Here is a 17168-nt window from a genome sequence, read left to right on the forward strand (position 1 = left end):
TTCCCTGCTACAGACCAAAGGCTATCAGTTATCGCTGACACGTTATTTACATTCCACAATGTTCAACAAAACGGCACCGAGAATGCAAACAAATACGTGCAGATAAGATAGGAGAAAGGAGGCTAGGGCTTCCTAGTATTTCCGGGGTTTGCAAATCTTACAAAAGTTGATAAAATCTGTCATGTCGTGGGTGGCATAGAGGCTACATTGTTAGGAGGGAAAACCCGGAAAGCTAGAGGAACCAGACAAAACTAGCCGTCAACATTCGCGTAATAAAATCATTTATAGATTTCAAATTTTTTCTTGGACTACCAATCTTTACCTTTGCTTTGTTGGAATTAAACCTAACAAACACAAAAATTGTTAACGGTCGAGAAAACTTTCGGTTGTTTCTTGTCCGTGACGATTTCGACACAAGGTGCCCATGACAACTTTGATTGGCAGGTGAAAGGGACGATCGTCGACGTCAGATCCTGAGTGCAAATCCGGCTAATCAAAGAGACAGCTACACTGAGCACCGTCCTTCGTAGTAGCCAATGGTTCAATCTTTTCGCTTGCTATTAACCACGAAACGATTGAGCCAGTGGTTACTACAGAGGATGGCACCCAGGCTAAAACATAGTTTGATAGCCGAATTTCAATCTCGTATCTGTGGAGAGGACAAACTAGCAGCTCGGATACCAGTCTATGAAAACAGCCTCTACCAGGGCCCACGGGTCGCTTGTGACGGAAAAACTTTGCCCTATATCCTTGCCGTTGGTTGGTTGGTTCTCTTTGAAAATTATAGTACACAATTTAACCGTTTGACGAATGTGACATCCTCATTTGTTTATCATTGAGATTTTATCAAAACCTCCCTTTTCATTCATTTTTTTCTTCGTTCTGTTCATCTCTTGGCCTATCTACTACTTCTTGACCCGCAGATCTATAAGAATCCATCAATCCTAATCAAAGCTGCCTGCCAGTTTTTACAACAGGCCCTTACAGGAAAATAAAGCAGCTCCTAGCGTAGAACCGACCTCGAATCAATTCCAGAAATTGCCCCGCCGAACAAAAGAGGTCCGACCCATCAATTTACACGCAAAGGCCAATTGCTTGCAGTTGGCATTTTCTAAATCCAGGGTTTCCACTCAGACAACCCGCATGGCTATAGAAGTGTAGCGATCTCTTTTGCATAATTGATGGGTCCATTCTGAGCATGACAGGCGGACAGGTGTATACCCAGGGCCGCCACAATGTAACAACAATGTAGCGGTCTGCAGGGCTATCATTTATTCATCACGACTCAGAAAGTGGCGGGAAATTGATACATCAGTGACGCCGCCTCACAAATCCCTATCTTGTAACAATGTGCGTGGCGGATCGATACATATTACTCCGGTACATTTGTGGCTGTGACAATATAGGGCGGGATCATTATAGGTTTGATACGGCGACATGAAGGGGCAATTTTGGCGGGAAATGCGCGGAGGTTTGATGACAGACCTCCACGACACTAGAGCCGACTTCGTTAAAATTCAATCTGCAACTCAATTGGGATTGCAAGGGGAGCGTGTCTAAATCAGGATGCCTACGCTTCAAGAAGTCGATATTCTTTTCGTTTCAGTTCAATGAAGAATGGACCCATGCAATGTTGCTTTCTTCCAATGAAATTCTAATTTTTACCACGAAAAAAGCTGCTAGACCATTGTCGACTTCACCGTGAAGATAAACTTTTAGATGACCAGGGCGTCGCCTAGCAACTGCTACCATGGTAACGTCCCCACATATACCTTAATTCAATAGTCCAAAAGCCGGTCCAAGTTCAGGACCGGACCACTATAAACAGCGGGGGTGTACACTTGGTACTGTTTGATTGACTTTAGTACGAATTCGAAGGTAAAGATGAATGGAACACCTGTAGGATTATACATGTAGGAAACGTTGGTTACATTCTCCGGGAGTTTGGTATTGGTAACCCTCGACAGCAGAAATCTTGGTCGGGTGTTTCTTTTCGTAATCTGCAAACAGATCCTACGGTGCCATAAGATAGTATAAAAGCTGGCAAAGGAGTATAGCCGGCCAAAGGGAGTCGGCGGACATCCACACCGGCTTCACTCCTCTGACAGTTTTTGATACTACGCTACCGTAGGATCTCCTTGGAGGTTATTATTTTCGTCATGTATTTCCTTTGATATTCCATAACCACTCTGATGATTATTGCTGACTAAAGCGAAAAGACTCCAGGCTAGTTCTAGCCTCTACCAGGCTCTACATGTCGCTTGAAAATGGTATGAATTGGCCAAATAGATAACACACCAGAGGAGCTAGCTTGATTTTTTTCCAGCGATATGTTGGGCCTGGTAGAGGCTATCCATGCCAGATTTTATTTGGGTTTACAGTGATTTACTGCATTTAGTGCTTGTCGGCTGCCAGAAAACAGGTAGCTGTCAGAATTACATATACAAACAGAGCACCATGAGCCTGAATACAGTGATAAAGCCTGCTTTGGACGTGAAAACTGGGCAGCCAAATTTCTAGCCTTTTATACAGGCCTTCTGGTGGCTGGCGTTTTTCTATTTCAGTACTAGTATTTATTTTCATGCCTCCAAGCAGATCTGAGCAATCTTTATTTGCCCCAGCAGTTGTTCTAGATACTAGCCACGTGTAGCTATATGGCTAGCTCCAATAGAGATATCAGTTGGAGATGAGCTTTCTATGCCGTTTTTTTTTCCTTGCGAAGCTTGAGCGGTACAACTAGTCTCCTTCGCAGACTTCTAGCAGCCCTGGCTTTTATTTTTCTGTACTGTGGGAGCACTTATTAGGAATTTTCCACATGGGCTCTCTTGGCATTAGAGAACCATATAGTCAATGTTCAAAATCGCAAATCAGCGTTCCTGCAAAAAGGCAAAGCTAGCCCTGCTAGAAGTCTGCAAAGGAGGCTACTCTACACCAACCTCCTTCCCCTGCTGGCCACCCGGAAAGCCTGAAGGAGGCTACCAATTTCCGGTGCCAGCCCGGAGCCTTGGTACTCTCATTCACACCGTACCAACACCCTGCGGCGTGCGCCTGCCACCTGTCACGGACCTACCACTTACGCGGCGAACAGGGGGTGTTTTCTGGAGTGATTTACGTTCATCAACTTCAATGAATATTTCCAGCGACCCATGGAGTCTGGTTGAGCTTATACTTATCTCCAATCATATGTGTGGATTTGGCTTCTTTGGTACGTCTTTTTGTGCGTTTTTACTGAAAAATTGTAGAAGCTGACCAAAATAAGATCGAGGACGTAGACATCATAGGATCTAGGAACATCCATTTGTCCAGGCTATCATTTGTTTCCTTCCCGACGTCTGCTTGAGTGTCCATCCTCGGTTTGTCAAAACGCCGGAACCCCCGTGAGGCTTTCCGGCCTAACTTAGCGGGTTTTCCTTCCTTCGTACCCGGGTAACCTAGCCTTCACACCGGGTCCCTTCGCAGGCTTTTTTCAGTATTTCGGTAGCCTCCTTTACAGACTTCTAGAGCGCCAGTGTTTATTTTTTGGGAGCCCTGATTCGCGATTTTTAACATGGGCCAAGGTTCTCTATGCCCGGGATAGGGAGTTTCGCCGAACCTCCATTCCCAGTTGGACAGTATGACCACTAGCCCGTGTTGAAAATCGCGAATCAGTGCTCGCAAAAGATAAAGAAGATAAATGCAAAAGCTCCAGAAGTCTGCAAATGAGACTAACTTCAGTCCGTGTTTTCATATTTCCCCTTATTTCCAAGCAGATGTAGTGTCTGGTTCGTGTTTTTGCAGTATCTCGTGCGCCTTTCATTCGTTTTTCATATGACAGGCTTAGTCGCCTTGGAGGGACAACTGTAAACACTAGGAAGACTAGATTCTAGAAAGACACGAAAATACAGCGAAATACAGATAAAGAAATAAGCCTACTTGGAAATTAATTTCTGTTTTCTCTGATGATACAATGTACACTTCGTATAATCCGCCGCCATCCTCAGTGGCTATCATTTTGTATTCTCCAAGTAGAGCTTTCGCTCGGGGCTATAGCTACTACTGACTGTGATTTCTTGCGTTTGCCTCCATGGCCTCTGTCAACACAAACGAAAGAAATCGCTTCCTCTGTTAGATACTAGTGCCCCCACCCCCGACCGAAGCCTCTGCTTGAAGAAGAGTAGCCTGGATACCATACCCCAACCTCAAAAATATATTTTGAGTTGCCTGCACGATAGATACTTGAGATCGGGCTGGGGTTTGGTAATACCCCCTTCACATTAGGCGCGATTCGATCGGACGATGAGTCTGCGAGCTCTAAATTACGAGGAGGCATGACCCTGACGGGAAGGGGGAACTCAGCCATTTCTTCGTCGGCATCAGGGTCATGCCTCCTCGTAAATTAGAGCTCGCAGGCTCGTCGTCCGATCGAATCGCGCCTAATGTGAAGGGGGTATAACCAGGCTAGAAGAAGAGTGGCTATCTGTCACACCATCGCTTCCTCACACAGCGGAGACCAACCTTCCCGCCGAATGGAATAATCAGCACAGGCTGTCAGATAAAACTATCTGTCGTCTGATCGAACTGTCAATCAGAAACCCAACCTTCCGCCTTGTCTCACGTTTCTTGTTTACAACTGAAGCAAAACTGTTTGTAAACAGATGACCAAACGAAAAAAGGGGTGTTCTGTTTTAGATAAATCTCACTTTAATTCACGTATACCTGTGCGATACTGATATCTGATATTTGATCTCAAGTTACGGGTACAGTAAGTTACGAGTGAAATACGTAAAGATACATTCATACAGCCACTGACATAAGTGTTGATTTATGCAAACTAGTTCCAAACGTATCCAATTATAGTGAACATAAATCTAGTGTTAGTACTAAATTTCATCTGGTTTCGTTTACTTTAGTGGTGTATTCCAAAGTGGTACATGGAAATGCCTCTAGTAGGCACTAGCTACTTCGAGCTTCTTCATGTTCGCATAGCCTGATTAAATCTCGCTTATAGCAGCCCGCCAAACATCCGCCGGCCCACTATCATCCGCGGGGAGGGGCCAGTTAGAGCCCTGGACAGCGGAGTTTGTGTTACACAGACTAATGTTCGCATGACCAGTGACTTGATTATGTGACCTTGATAACTACAGGCGTCACCATTTTGAACTTGATAGACTATGTTGTTGAATTCGAAGTTTAGTCTGTTGTTTTTAGCAAGGGTTCGGAACACAGAAATTTAACGGTAGTTCATCTTTATCCACATGGTACCCTATATCCGTTGGTTTTAAGAATTATGTATTTGCGGATATCTAGTCGACAGACATTGGTTTCAAATTGCATTTTTCATAGCATTCCAGTGTAAAACAGCCGTTTGTCGACTTGATATCCCCAAATACTCTGATTTTACCTACAACGGATAAAGGTTACCCAGCGGATAAAGGTGAACTAGCTTATATATTGCTATGGAGGACAATAGATTACTAGTGCGTACTCAGGTGTTGTCCACCCCCGCGCGGTGGTTGGACGGGTCCATGACGTCAGAGTGTGCCTGTATGAGTGAAATCAGTGCAGCTCGTCAGTACAGTTGGGTTCAGCCTGGTGGTGTTACACCGCACATGGTTCTCATGCACGTACGCACCGGCGTTCACACATACATAGAACCCTGCTCACACACACACACACATACACCTACACACACGCGCACGCACGCACGCTCACCTAAAGTCTGCTGACTCCGTCTCAGTCCCAACCGCCGTACCGTCTTGACTACAGGCTCGGTGACACACGCGCTCTCGCCCGAAGCACTTCCTGCCAGGCCCCGCTGCTGTGTTCTTGCCGACTCCCGGACTAAGTACGACCACCCGCTCCTTCCCGTCGGATTTCAACGGTAGCTCCTCGGCGGTACACGCACCTCGACCCGAAGGATTTTCGTACTCGGCTCGGTGAACTGAATGGCGACGGACACGGAGAGGAGAATGAGCTTGGAGTCCAGCTCCGGCATTATCGAAGAAGAGGTTAGTGGTCTGTCTTGTTTCTGTCTTCCCCCTGTGTGTGTATGTTTGTAATTTCGCGCCAGGGCCTCGGGTTTCCCTCCTACAAGCGCCCGTGTAGTGAAAGCACACATGTTAGGAATCTGAGCCGAGTTGTACATGTCCCCAACACACACACACTTTACAGAAACGCACCCCGCTCTACTCTCAAGTACCCCGCCTTTTGTGTTCTTATGTAGCGTAAACTATCTCGTGTTACATGACTGTGTTAGGGAGGACATACTTTCACTCGCCGTGTAACAACACTACACGGATAACGTGTAGCAAAGTGTAACAATGTGGTAAAGAGAGAGAGAGAGGGATACATTTAGGTGTAGCAAAGTATAACATAAATTTTGAGACGATGACATGGTTACATGGGGTCGGCTCGTGTTACAACTACCTCGCTGGTGGTTGTGTTTGTGTTGTGTTGTAGTGATGTATCGTAGCGAATCGGTGTTGTATCGGTGTGAAAAGACGACAAATGTTGCGTATCGGTCGGGTGGAAGTTGGCAACATGTCGCGAGTCTCCCCGGTGTGACACTGTTGATGTAAATCCGACCACCAGGCAAGAGTTGTTAGTTTAGTCGGAGATACTAGTAAATCCCTGCCTGTTGCTTCAAGCGGTGAACACAAAAACTCTCCCTCAAAATCCCTCCACACACAGCCATTAAATCCCTCTCTAAACCAGCTGGGAGCGACTTTCTTGTCCAGGTTTTTTCTTTCCTCGTTTGGGGACCAAAACAGTCGGTGTAACCTGCCCATGTTTGGACAAGGAAGGGCTGCGCTTTGTCAAATTGTGTCCGACGTAGTCTGGCCTGTAAACTACACTTAAACCACAACTTCCTGTCCTTCCAGTGCGATTTTTATCCCGCCCGAGGCTTGATTACCGCTAGCTTAGGAGGTAAAAACCGTTGTGTTGTCGTTTTGGAGGATTTTTTGGGTGTATTTCAGGTGTTTGTTGAGGTGAAAACGGCCGGTGTCACCCCCGGGTACGTACCTGTCAGTGTGGCCATTTGTCATGGCGACATGTCGGCCCGCTACATGTCAACTTTCACTTACGGTGCATCAACAAAGAAAGCAAGGCAACAGTCTTCCTACACACACACACAAACACGACCTAGAAACCTGTCTCCACAATCGATACAGAGTAAAAATGTGTTTTTCTTTCTCTCTCTCGCCATCTTTGCCACCATCACGACAATAACAACAAAGGAGACCCCGCAGACAATTTTACGGTGATTCATAAATTTTGCAGGGCGCCTCCTCCCCTGCCCTTGTCCAAACAGACCGCCCTTTCTGTGTGCCATGTGCCGCTCTATAGCAGCTCAATAGGTGCAAAGTTCGGCACACAGGACCTTTTATAGCCTTCAATAGCGGGTTATTGTGTAGGAAAACAGCACAGGTCGCGTTTGTGTGTGTGTACACCCCGCCCTTCTTATGTTTACACGGCTAGTCCGACCCAAATCACACTTTGATAAGGTAGATATGAAGTCGTGGCCCTGGTTCGTGTGACGTGTGTTTTTTGAGGCGGATATTTTTTTCTTGTGGGAACGGGGTGATATTTTGGCGGGGTTCCCTTCTCGGGTAGTCTCCCCCAGGCTATACGGCAATTAGCCCGATTCGCTCCGCTGAGCTAAACACACCGCGTACCGGCTGACAAGTTTTTACAACACCCAGAATCTTTCAGAGAATTTCTGTCCAAAAACTGCGCCGTTGTAGCAGAGATTCCTCTCAGATATGTGGATATAAGGGCTGTAGAAGCCTATACACGTTCATTGTTTCCAGTTTTGCAGTCTATAAATGTTACATTAAAAAACACGTAGTTGGTAATTGTTTTGAACCGACCGACTTCTAGCTGATTTCTAGACCATTTCTGTTCAAAAGCTACACCAATATAGAAAAGTTTCCACCCAGAAATGTTGTATTGACCCTTGTAGAAGCCTGTACAAGCCGAAATGTTTCCGGTAAATGGTTCCTGTGTTCCTCAGATAGGCTCCAAAAAACACGTTGTTGTCCGATAGGCGGCAGATCTGAGACGTAAAACCCACCCAGGAGACAAACCGTGTGGTATCCCTGTAACATCTCAGACTTACCAAGACATCTTGACCCCATATAACACCAGATTTTACGTCTCCAACTCAAGACACACTAGCTCAAATTGTTGTGCTACACACTGACTCAGTTTTTTAATAACCCACAATTGTATGGGTGCCTTCTGGACCCTTTCCAGACAAATTGCTACGTTGTAAATCACATTTCAGATGCAACTTTGTGGCAAATTACTGGCTCATTTGCCACAGACCCGGGCTTAATTGGGTTAGTCAAGCATTAATTCTACAGGGAAGAGCTACAGTATCTAAACTCCACCCAAATCTACACCTCTGTATGGCTAATGCATGTAATTTCCACCCGTCCACAAGGTAGTAATCTGAAACAAATCTACATGGAAAACACTCTAGAGCAACTACCTTGGGTGCTACGATGTTTGGGCTTGTTGTCAGAATGCTTGTACCACTCAGAAATATTGAACCAAAAGCACTGATTAAAACACTGAAAAATATAGATGTAGAATAATCACAAAATTTGCATGTAAATCACCAAAGTCATCACTACCTCAGATGCTGCAATGTTTGCCTTGTGTTTGGAGTGTTTGTACCATTCCAGAATATTAGATTATAAACACCGATTGCATCATAACAAAAAAACTGATTATAACACTGAATTCAAAACACACTGATTTCTAGTAATGGTTAGCCAGTCTGCATTTAAAACCAAGGAGTTTTTATCACCAAGGAGTTTTTATCAAGAAAACTCATTTGTAAAACTGAAACAATCCAACTCCTAGTCATTGCTGAGGGCACTATGGTATTCAGATTGTTTCTGACATGCTTGTATCAAAATATTGAGCTAAAAACACTCGTTAAAACATACCAAAACAGTAATTAAAATTCTGAAACACTCAGGTTGATATCTGATACAATGACTTCCTACATAGTCCAATCCATTTATGTTTACAGCCAACAAAACGACTAAATAACTTCGCCCGGCCAAAGACCCTTTCCCAGTCCTTTGACGTTTACGTAACTGGTAACCGTGGTAACAGGGCAGGTGTTTTACCGTTAGAACCAAATCAAATGTAGCCGTTGCCATGGCAAGGATTGTTGTGGTGACCGCCGGAGAGGTAATCTGCACCAATCCAATTAGAGAAGCTTCTCCCTGTAGAGTGTGAGTAGGACATTTGATATCGCACCTGTTTCCGTGGTAACGGTTACCAACAATCCTTCTCCATAGCGACTGTTACAAAGGTTTGCCGGACGAGAATTCACGACACGAAGAGGTTTTCTTGTAATTGTCGTTTTTTAATTCCTGGACTGTAATTGCTGTCCGTGCACACCTGTTTGTGCCAGGGCAGGTAATTGGTTACCTGTACCTGACGGAAATGCAGGTGTAATTACCTTAGTGTTACCTGGGAAAATTAGAAGGGTCGGTGGGAAAGTGGGCCACTCTTACGATATGGTTATCGTCTCGATAACAGAGTTCCTTCATCATCATAGTCATCATCTGGCCGAGTTTGTGTCTTGGATGTTTGTTCAAGGATTCTTGATTCACAACTGCCATGAAGAAAACAACACAAAATTGAAAGCCAGACAGAAACGCATAAAACACATAAGAACAGCCAGAGCCAAACCTCTGCTTGGAGAGTAAGATGGGTGGTCAGTTTACTATATAGTCTCTGAGCAGCTTACACTGTAGTAGTTACACCGATTCATTTCCACGTAGACAAAAGCTAAGTGGACAACTTCTGAATATGAACAGAACAAAGTAGACTTCGTCGATTGGGTAGGACTCCTAGGAGTGTCGCTCCAGTCTTGGGGCCGGTTTATACGAGGCAAAAAAATGATCTCTTCACAGAGTGTCGTTTTTGTTTTAAAGCATCGTTTTTGTTTTTACCCTGACAAAAAAGTGTCTTAGGACGCGTGTTGAACGTCGTAGGACATTTTTAAGACAAGACACAAGTCTTTTTTTTGCCTCGTGTAACTCGACCCTTAGAAATTTATCTGTACCAAGGCGTAGACTCTCCCCTCCACTGCAATTCTGTTTCTCTGGTCCCGGATAAGAAAATAACTGGAAGATCCACATAAAAGCAGAGTCTGAGGTCACATTGTAGATATGGGAAACTTACAGCGTTATCAGATCCGGGAACCAAGAAACAGACCTGGTGTGGCATACAACAGGTTGTAAACAGCACTGTGTGGTATCATTATATGGGTGGTCAGTAGACAAATGTGAAATGACAGGGCGGACGCCCCGCCCCCTTCCTACTCACAGTCGAACCAAGCTTTGATCTCGGTTGATTACAGGTTGTTGTTTTTATGGTACATTAGCTTTATTGGACCCCTGCATTTATAGGGTATTGTAGGGCATTGAAACAATTGACACTAGGGATCACACAAAGGTATGTAAATAGGGTACTTTTTATTGGAGCCTAGATTTCTGCGTGAAATTTTTGAAGCGAGAATTTTTTTTTTGAAAAGACGGATCTAGTAGATCTAGTAGTTTAATAAGGGGTAGGCTTTGGGGCTGTGGTTAGCATTTTCTTGTTTGATACCCATTTTTATGCTCAATCTGTCATTTGTTTATGCCAAAAGTTACCCCAAAATTAGTGTTCATTTGATAGCATACACAGAATTGTATATGTTTGTCCCAACACATATGCAGAACATTCATTTTACACAGACATATTTTAACATTGCAGAAAAAAAACATCACCAAGTTATTGTTTGGTAAGCTTGAAGAATATAGGCTTCAATATCATGACACAATTTTATTGCAGAAAAGTGAAGTAAATCATTTGGAAAATTGCTGTACTGTCAGCTGCAGTGTTGCATGTTTTCTGATAAATTGACTTTGAATAGTCCACCTTTGCAATAATCTTTACTTGACTGTCAGATTTCAGCTCAAAACAGGACAAATAAGTCTATCCAATAGTCTATCCTTGCAATAATGATATCTTACATGACAGTTTCTGATCCAAACTGAAAACTGTCAACTGAAAGTTTCGATTTTTGGACAGGCTGTCGGTTATATTTGCCAATAACGCAAGATTTTCGCCTTGTTCCTTGCGGTACTATCGGCATTATGGTTGTGTATTGTTTTCTGACAAATCTATAGCCTAATAGTCCACCGTTGCAATAATCTTGTATTTGACAGAAAGGTGAAAATGCGGTGTCAACTGAAAGTTTTGATTTTTGGATGGACCATCATCTCTCATATTTGTCAATAACGCAAGATTTCACCACGTTTCTTGCGAGCGAAGCATCAGCATTCCGAGTCGCCGACGGCGATTGTTGGAGGGTCGGCAATTTTCTCGCCACTCGGCGTGATTTTATCGCAGTTCTAGCAGACGATACCGGAGTTGTGAGAGAAAAACCAATACGATCAATATCAGACCCATTCTGGAGACGCAGCCTGATTACAGGAAGACTTATTTTCGCCCTGGGCTGTGAGAAAAATTCCGGCAGATTGCAGCTTCAATGCAAGGGTATTGATCAGAAAACTGACTTACGTGCAAAGAGGTGATTCAAACTTGGTCACTTTGCCAAAAAACGGTGTAAAAAACTTAGAGATCCACCGTGGTGTCCAGAAAACTGTGAGAGTAACTCTAATTGGTAGAAGCTTCTGTAGAAGGGTATTGATTCGCAAACCATCTTACAGGCAAAGATGGGAGGGGAACATCCTCACAAAAATTTGTCTCACGTTCAGCAAAGTCTACCTCATGGCTTGAAAAGCACTGCACTTAACTTAAACTTCTTCTAAAGGGTTTTAGAGTTAAGCTCTGTGGATGGAAAAGTTGGGATCTTTATACTATTTAAAACTTTGAAATGTTTTAACAAACAGTATAAAAACTGATAAATCTGTCTAAAATGTTCTATCTTGTTACAATTACCGATTCATGGCATAATGGCATAGCTGTCAAGATGAATTGTGTCTGAAAAAAAGAAGTTAAAGAAGAAATAAGAAATAAAAGTAACCCTTGAAGTCGCATCTTAATTCCCAATTCCGGAGCAAGAATGTACAAACGATGGGGATGTAAAAATCAGTGACCTTCTCATAATTGTATACAGCACTTTGTCAAAGTGTTGAGTCTTCATCCCAGTAATAAGGCAGTATTATCTTCTTACATCGACCTATTTCTGCACTACCTCCTTCATAACAAAATCTTTCTTTGAAGTAAAATGTGCCAGCTCTGAGATGCCGACTACTATTTTTGTCCAACTCTTTCCACATCTTCAGATAACATATTCCATCTCTTCCTTCTGCTTTGAAGTTAGAAAATGGGTTGTTCCAAGGCCCCCTAGGGTCCATAGGCCATGCATTGGAGTGCATTGATCTGGGATGATTGGCGGCTCCTTCAGGTGGTTTATGGGTGCTTGGTTGCCATGGGAGACGTGAGAGGGATGGGGATGGATAACGATGAAGCCCTGAGGGTGATGAGAAAGTCTTATGTGTTTCTGGGCTATACTAAGTCTATTGCTTATTTGGTACAAAGATGATACTAACCTAGAAGATCAACATGGGGAAAGTTGTACCTTGGTACACACGTTTTCTGGTTTAAGTTTCCCTAAACCTATCAGTTTATTTTTTACATCAGAAATACATCTTGTCAGTTACTACATTTGTTGTACATGGACCCATAAACTTAACCTACAATGTAACAAAAAGACATAGATCTGTTTTTATAATGTTGATAGGAGAGAAACACTCAGTAATTGACACTAGTAGACACAAAAGACAATGAACTTGCTACACACAAGGCATGTATTCTAGTCTCTACTCTTTACTTCTGTGCCACCCTTTCTCACATCACTTTGCCATCTAGCTCTAAATGAGAAGTGATAAGGAATCTTATTACCTGTGAAGCGAGGGGATAAGACGGATGATCTGACCTCACCTGAGGATAATCCACTGGGGATCCACTAATCCAGGAATTAGCACTTCCCTAATCCACTAGTCTGGTTCTGTAAGCAGCTTGTGGGAGGATCCGTCCAACATGGCGGACTTCATCTGATCTGGTCCAAGCCCATCATTTGTCTTGGTTGCCGTTGGCTTTCTATTAGATCCAGTTCTTTGAGAGAAGCTGAGAAGAGCTGAAGGTTGGCCTTTCTGACTGTCTCTGCTCTTTTGATCTTGACGTTGATAAAGAAGGAGTTGATGTAGGCTGCGCAAAATTATTTCATTGGTTTTCGGGCATCTTTTTTTGTGAAAATGGAAGAAGACAAGATGAAAACAGAAGGCTGATAATAAATTTTGTTTATCCAAGTACAGCCTTTTTCCTCAGACTGTTTTCAGGCCAAATTTATTCTTTTGAATCCTAGAACAAACATTTCCCTCTGAGAAACGACATGTTTTCCTCCCAGCCCTCTTTTTCAGCTTGTCCTCTTACTTAAGAATTATCCGAGACCTCTATTTTTATCATGGCTATGTGTTAAAGTTTTTCTTCAAAATCAAGAACAAAGGAAGAAATATAAAAGTAAGAATGTAAATTGGTCTGAATTCTCTATCTCATACAACATACATGTAATATGGAGACTGTAATGCAATATGTTATGATTTCTGTAGAAAGGGTGGAAGTCAGGACCACCTGCTCAGTTACCGTATATCTTGAATTATTTGAGAATTGTTTTATTTTTTAAATGACCTTTTCAGTACAAATTCATGACACATCAGACAAGTGTTTTCAATGTATTACTAATATACCACAAAATAGTTTCATCTGCAAACTTAAAACACATGTGGAAAAGCCCTTTTGAGAAATTAAGTCTGCAAAAATATAATAATTTACAGTAGCTGAACAAATAGTATGTTGGTGTCGCAGCAATCCGAACTGTAATCCAGGATAACACCGCAGCTGGGAACGGTAAACAATAAATCTCATTACCTCCGCCGTTGCCATGGATACACGTAATCCATCATAATAATGTTGCCATGGCAACAGGATTACCACAGCAACAGTATATTCTGTGTCTTGAAGATATAAATATTTCATATGGAATTGTGTTTTTTGGTATTCTGAACTAAGAGATCTCGCCTGCAAATTTCTGAAGACACGTTTTCAACACATAACTGAATTCTTTAGCATGCTAAATTGTAACTTGTTTGTATTTTCATTGTCAGTCGCAACATTTTTCTCCCAATCACACGTGGGTGTTTCGAACCAAGGTACAGGATCTATCTGCATACACAATTAGACTAAATGTGTACAAAAGTTGCTAAGAGTTGCCGAAATATGCATTATGTGAAGGTAGTCTGGCTTGAGCCAGGGCTGTAGTATTATGTTCTGTGTCTCAGAAGTCCATTAGGAAACAAAATTTTTGTCTTTTGGGATCAAATATGTTTGAACTAGGGCGACCAAACATGGTGCTAGCATTACAGAACTTTTTCTGTTGTACCAAACTATGGTGGAAACGTGGCAATCAGAGATGGCAGACTTCACCCCCTTTAGTTACCCATACTTCTCAGTTGTATCCCTTCGAGTCCTAAGACAAATACAACAGTAAGGATGTTTAATTGGCAATGGTAATCGCAGGAACACACCGAATCACATACACACACACATACACACACACACATAGACAAAAAAAAAACACATACAGACAGACACACACATACAACATATCCAGACACACAAAGACACGGACGAGCATAAAACCAGTACTTCACTCACTTGTGGTGAAGTAATTACATAAGTTGTTTTTGCTGGACTAACAAGTGGAAATTAAGTGAGTTACTCAGTCAAAAGCTCGATGAACTGTGCGTCCGCGGCGCTGCTGTTATTGTCCAGGTCGGGTCTTTTGTTTGACAACTGGAAGCAAATACGGTGGTGTGAGTTGTGGGCAGGTCCCAAACAACATTCCTACGTTGTCTGGTTGGGATGAAAACAGGAGAGATATCTCCATGTTATACCCGGGCTATTATACACTGATTACTCCACACTTACCTTCGCAAAGAAGGTTATAGTTTTGGTATAGTGTTTGTATATTTGTATATACGTAATATAACGCTTTGTATGTACATGTATGTATTGGGATAAATAGCATATCTGGAGAAAGCCTAGACGGATTGTATTGATACTTGGTATGGGGGAACTAGACGAGACCACCGAATATCAACACATTGGGCCCTCTAGCAGCTTGTTTTGGTACTACAGCAGAGCATCCCATTTTGATATTTCGCTTTTACTTCTTTGCTACCTTGGGCTTTCTATAATGAAGATTAGGAAAGTTGGGAAGCCAGTATGAACCCAGACTTGTGAATGACTACTAGTAAGTTGACTTCCTGAAAGTGTGGGAACCAAGACGAGTACAGACTTCCCCCTCAGGCACTGTTGTCATGTTCATCTTCCAGTTCAGCAAGTCTGAAAAGAATCTGAATTTGTGTAGCATAAATTATAGACCTGTTACAGAGAAAACCTGTCTAACACCTGACCTCACCTAGGTAGCACACCTGTGTTTTTAGAAGGTGCGGCGACAGGTGAGAAAATACCTGGGACTTGGGTGGCACCAATCTTGGTTTTTAGCCATACTTGGTCAACAAAATTGAAAATTTACCTTCCAATACACTGACTGCTTCTACTTCCCACTTCTAGTTGGATAGCCAAAATGTTGGATGTGTCTATGAAAAAACAAAATGATTCCTAACTGTAGTCACAGCAATTTCCATATATCTATATTGCTCAAGAGGTTTAACTGTTCTTTTTATTAATTGTAACACATCAACCCTATTGCTACTTGAAAAAAATAGCAGCACAGAAAATATATAGCAATTTTAGATGAAGAATTTCAGACACACAGACAGACCGCAGACAGACACACAGATAGAAAATTGAAAATAACACTTTTGGGATATTTAAGTTAGAAGTCTAGGAACTGCAAGTTCTTTTCAAAAAGGGATCCGCCAAAGTTTTACAAAACAGTATTGTCAGCATTGTCCTTGCATTTTTAGCCCCTTAAGAAGATTTGGTAATGAACTTATTATTTTTCTGAATAATTTAACCAGTTATTGTTGCATTCTAGCAGAGTGACAAAGTAGAATGGGTAAAGGGTGTGAAGTCTGCCATCTCTGATTAAATCTAAAGTGTCGTTCAAGGCTGTTTAATTAAAAGGGCTCCATATAAAGCAAAAGGAATTTTAAAACACACAAAGTTTTGGAAACAGCAGTGGTAGAAGGCCGTCATGGCAGGGTTGATAACACAATGTTTGGGTTCTGGTTAATGTCAGATTTGTCATAAACTTAGGTGGCAGCTAAAACTGTGCAGGGCCTGTGTGATAACTTAAAGTAACTGTGTGCAGAAACAATCACAAGAAACTATGATTACATCCTTCAGAGATGATGTACTAGCAAAAATTCCTGGTCCCCTGAGTGGTATTCTTGGGCAGTTTTGACTTTAGATAATAAGCAATGCCTGGTCTTAGGTAAGCAATTGTATAGGTGTAACAGGTCTTTGACATGTGTTATAGTTGTGTTTTACCGCAAGGTAGTCACACCAGCCCACAGATAGTGATCTCAATGGTACTGTAAATGTATTTAAGTTTGCGGGGATTTAATTTCACGGTAGCGGGAAAAGGGACTTTTCGCGGTGGATTTAAGTTTGCGGTAACACCATAGACTGCAGTCTAATACCATGATAGAAAAATGTTCGCGATGGTTTTAAGTTCGCGGTAAAGTGGTCACCGCGAAAACCGCGAACATTAATCCACCACGAACATTTCTGCATTTACAGTAACTGGTTCAAATGTGGGGACTGGTAATATGGCAACTTTTTCCAATCTTTCCTACATTCTTACTACAAGGGGTCCTAAGATGTTGAACTAAAAGCAATGTAGGGAAAATCCTAAGAACTACAATACCATCTACCTGGTTAAAATTTTTGAATTTAGGGGTTCTCAAAACCCCTCCTGAAGGGCGTTGCAAGGTGAAAAGTTTCTGCATTGACCTTTGCACCCCTTAACAGCTTGTGGACATTAAACCGATTGACCCCCGAACGACCTTGATAATGGCATAGTTTGACCGATTATCCAAACATCGACCGCGATCAAACACCAAATGATGGTCAGATATAAAAACATTAATGCACTCCCCCATTAAAACACTTTCTTCGACAAG

At 42.5% G+C, this 17168-nt stretch overlaps 1 protein-coding gene across 3 annotated transcripts in view; it reads left to right on the forward strand.

Moving 5' to 3' along the window:
- LOC118412737 (RNA-binding protein with multiple splicing 2-like) overlaps positions 1-17168 on the forward strand; it is a 126729-nt gene that overhangs the window by 11336 nt on the left and 98225 nt on the right. Inside the window, exon 2 of one of the 3 annotated variants that reach the window (XM_035815767.1) lies at positions 5746-5987. In XM_035815767.1, coding sequence (XP_035671660.1) covers positions 5925-5987 — 63 coding nt within the window. In that variant the 5' untranslated portion in view covers positions 5746-5924. Of the gene's footprint in view, positions 1-5513; positions 5988-17168 lie in introns of those variants that run through there. The other 2 variants (XM_035815769.1, XM_035815768.1) reach the window with 2 other exon arrangements.

The sequence above is a fragment of the Branchiostoma floridae genome, chromosome 3 (genome assembly GCF_000003815.2).
Source record: "Branchiostoma floridae strain S238N-H82 chromosome 3, Bfl_VNyyK, whole genome shotgun sequence".
In the NCBI taxonomy this organism is placed as follows: Eukaryota; Metazoa; Chordata; class Leptocardii; order Amphioxiformes; family Branchiostomatidae; genus Branchiostoma; species Branchiostoma floridae.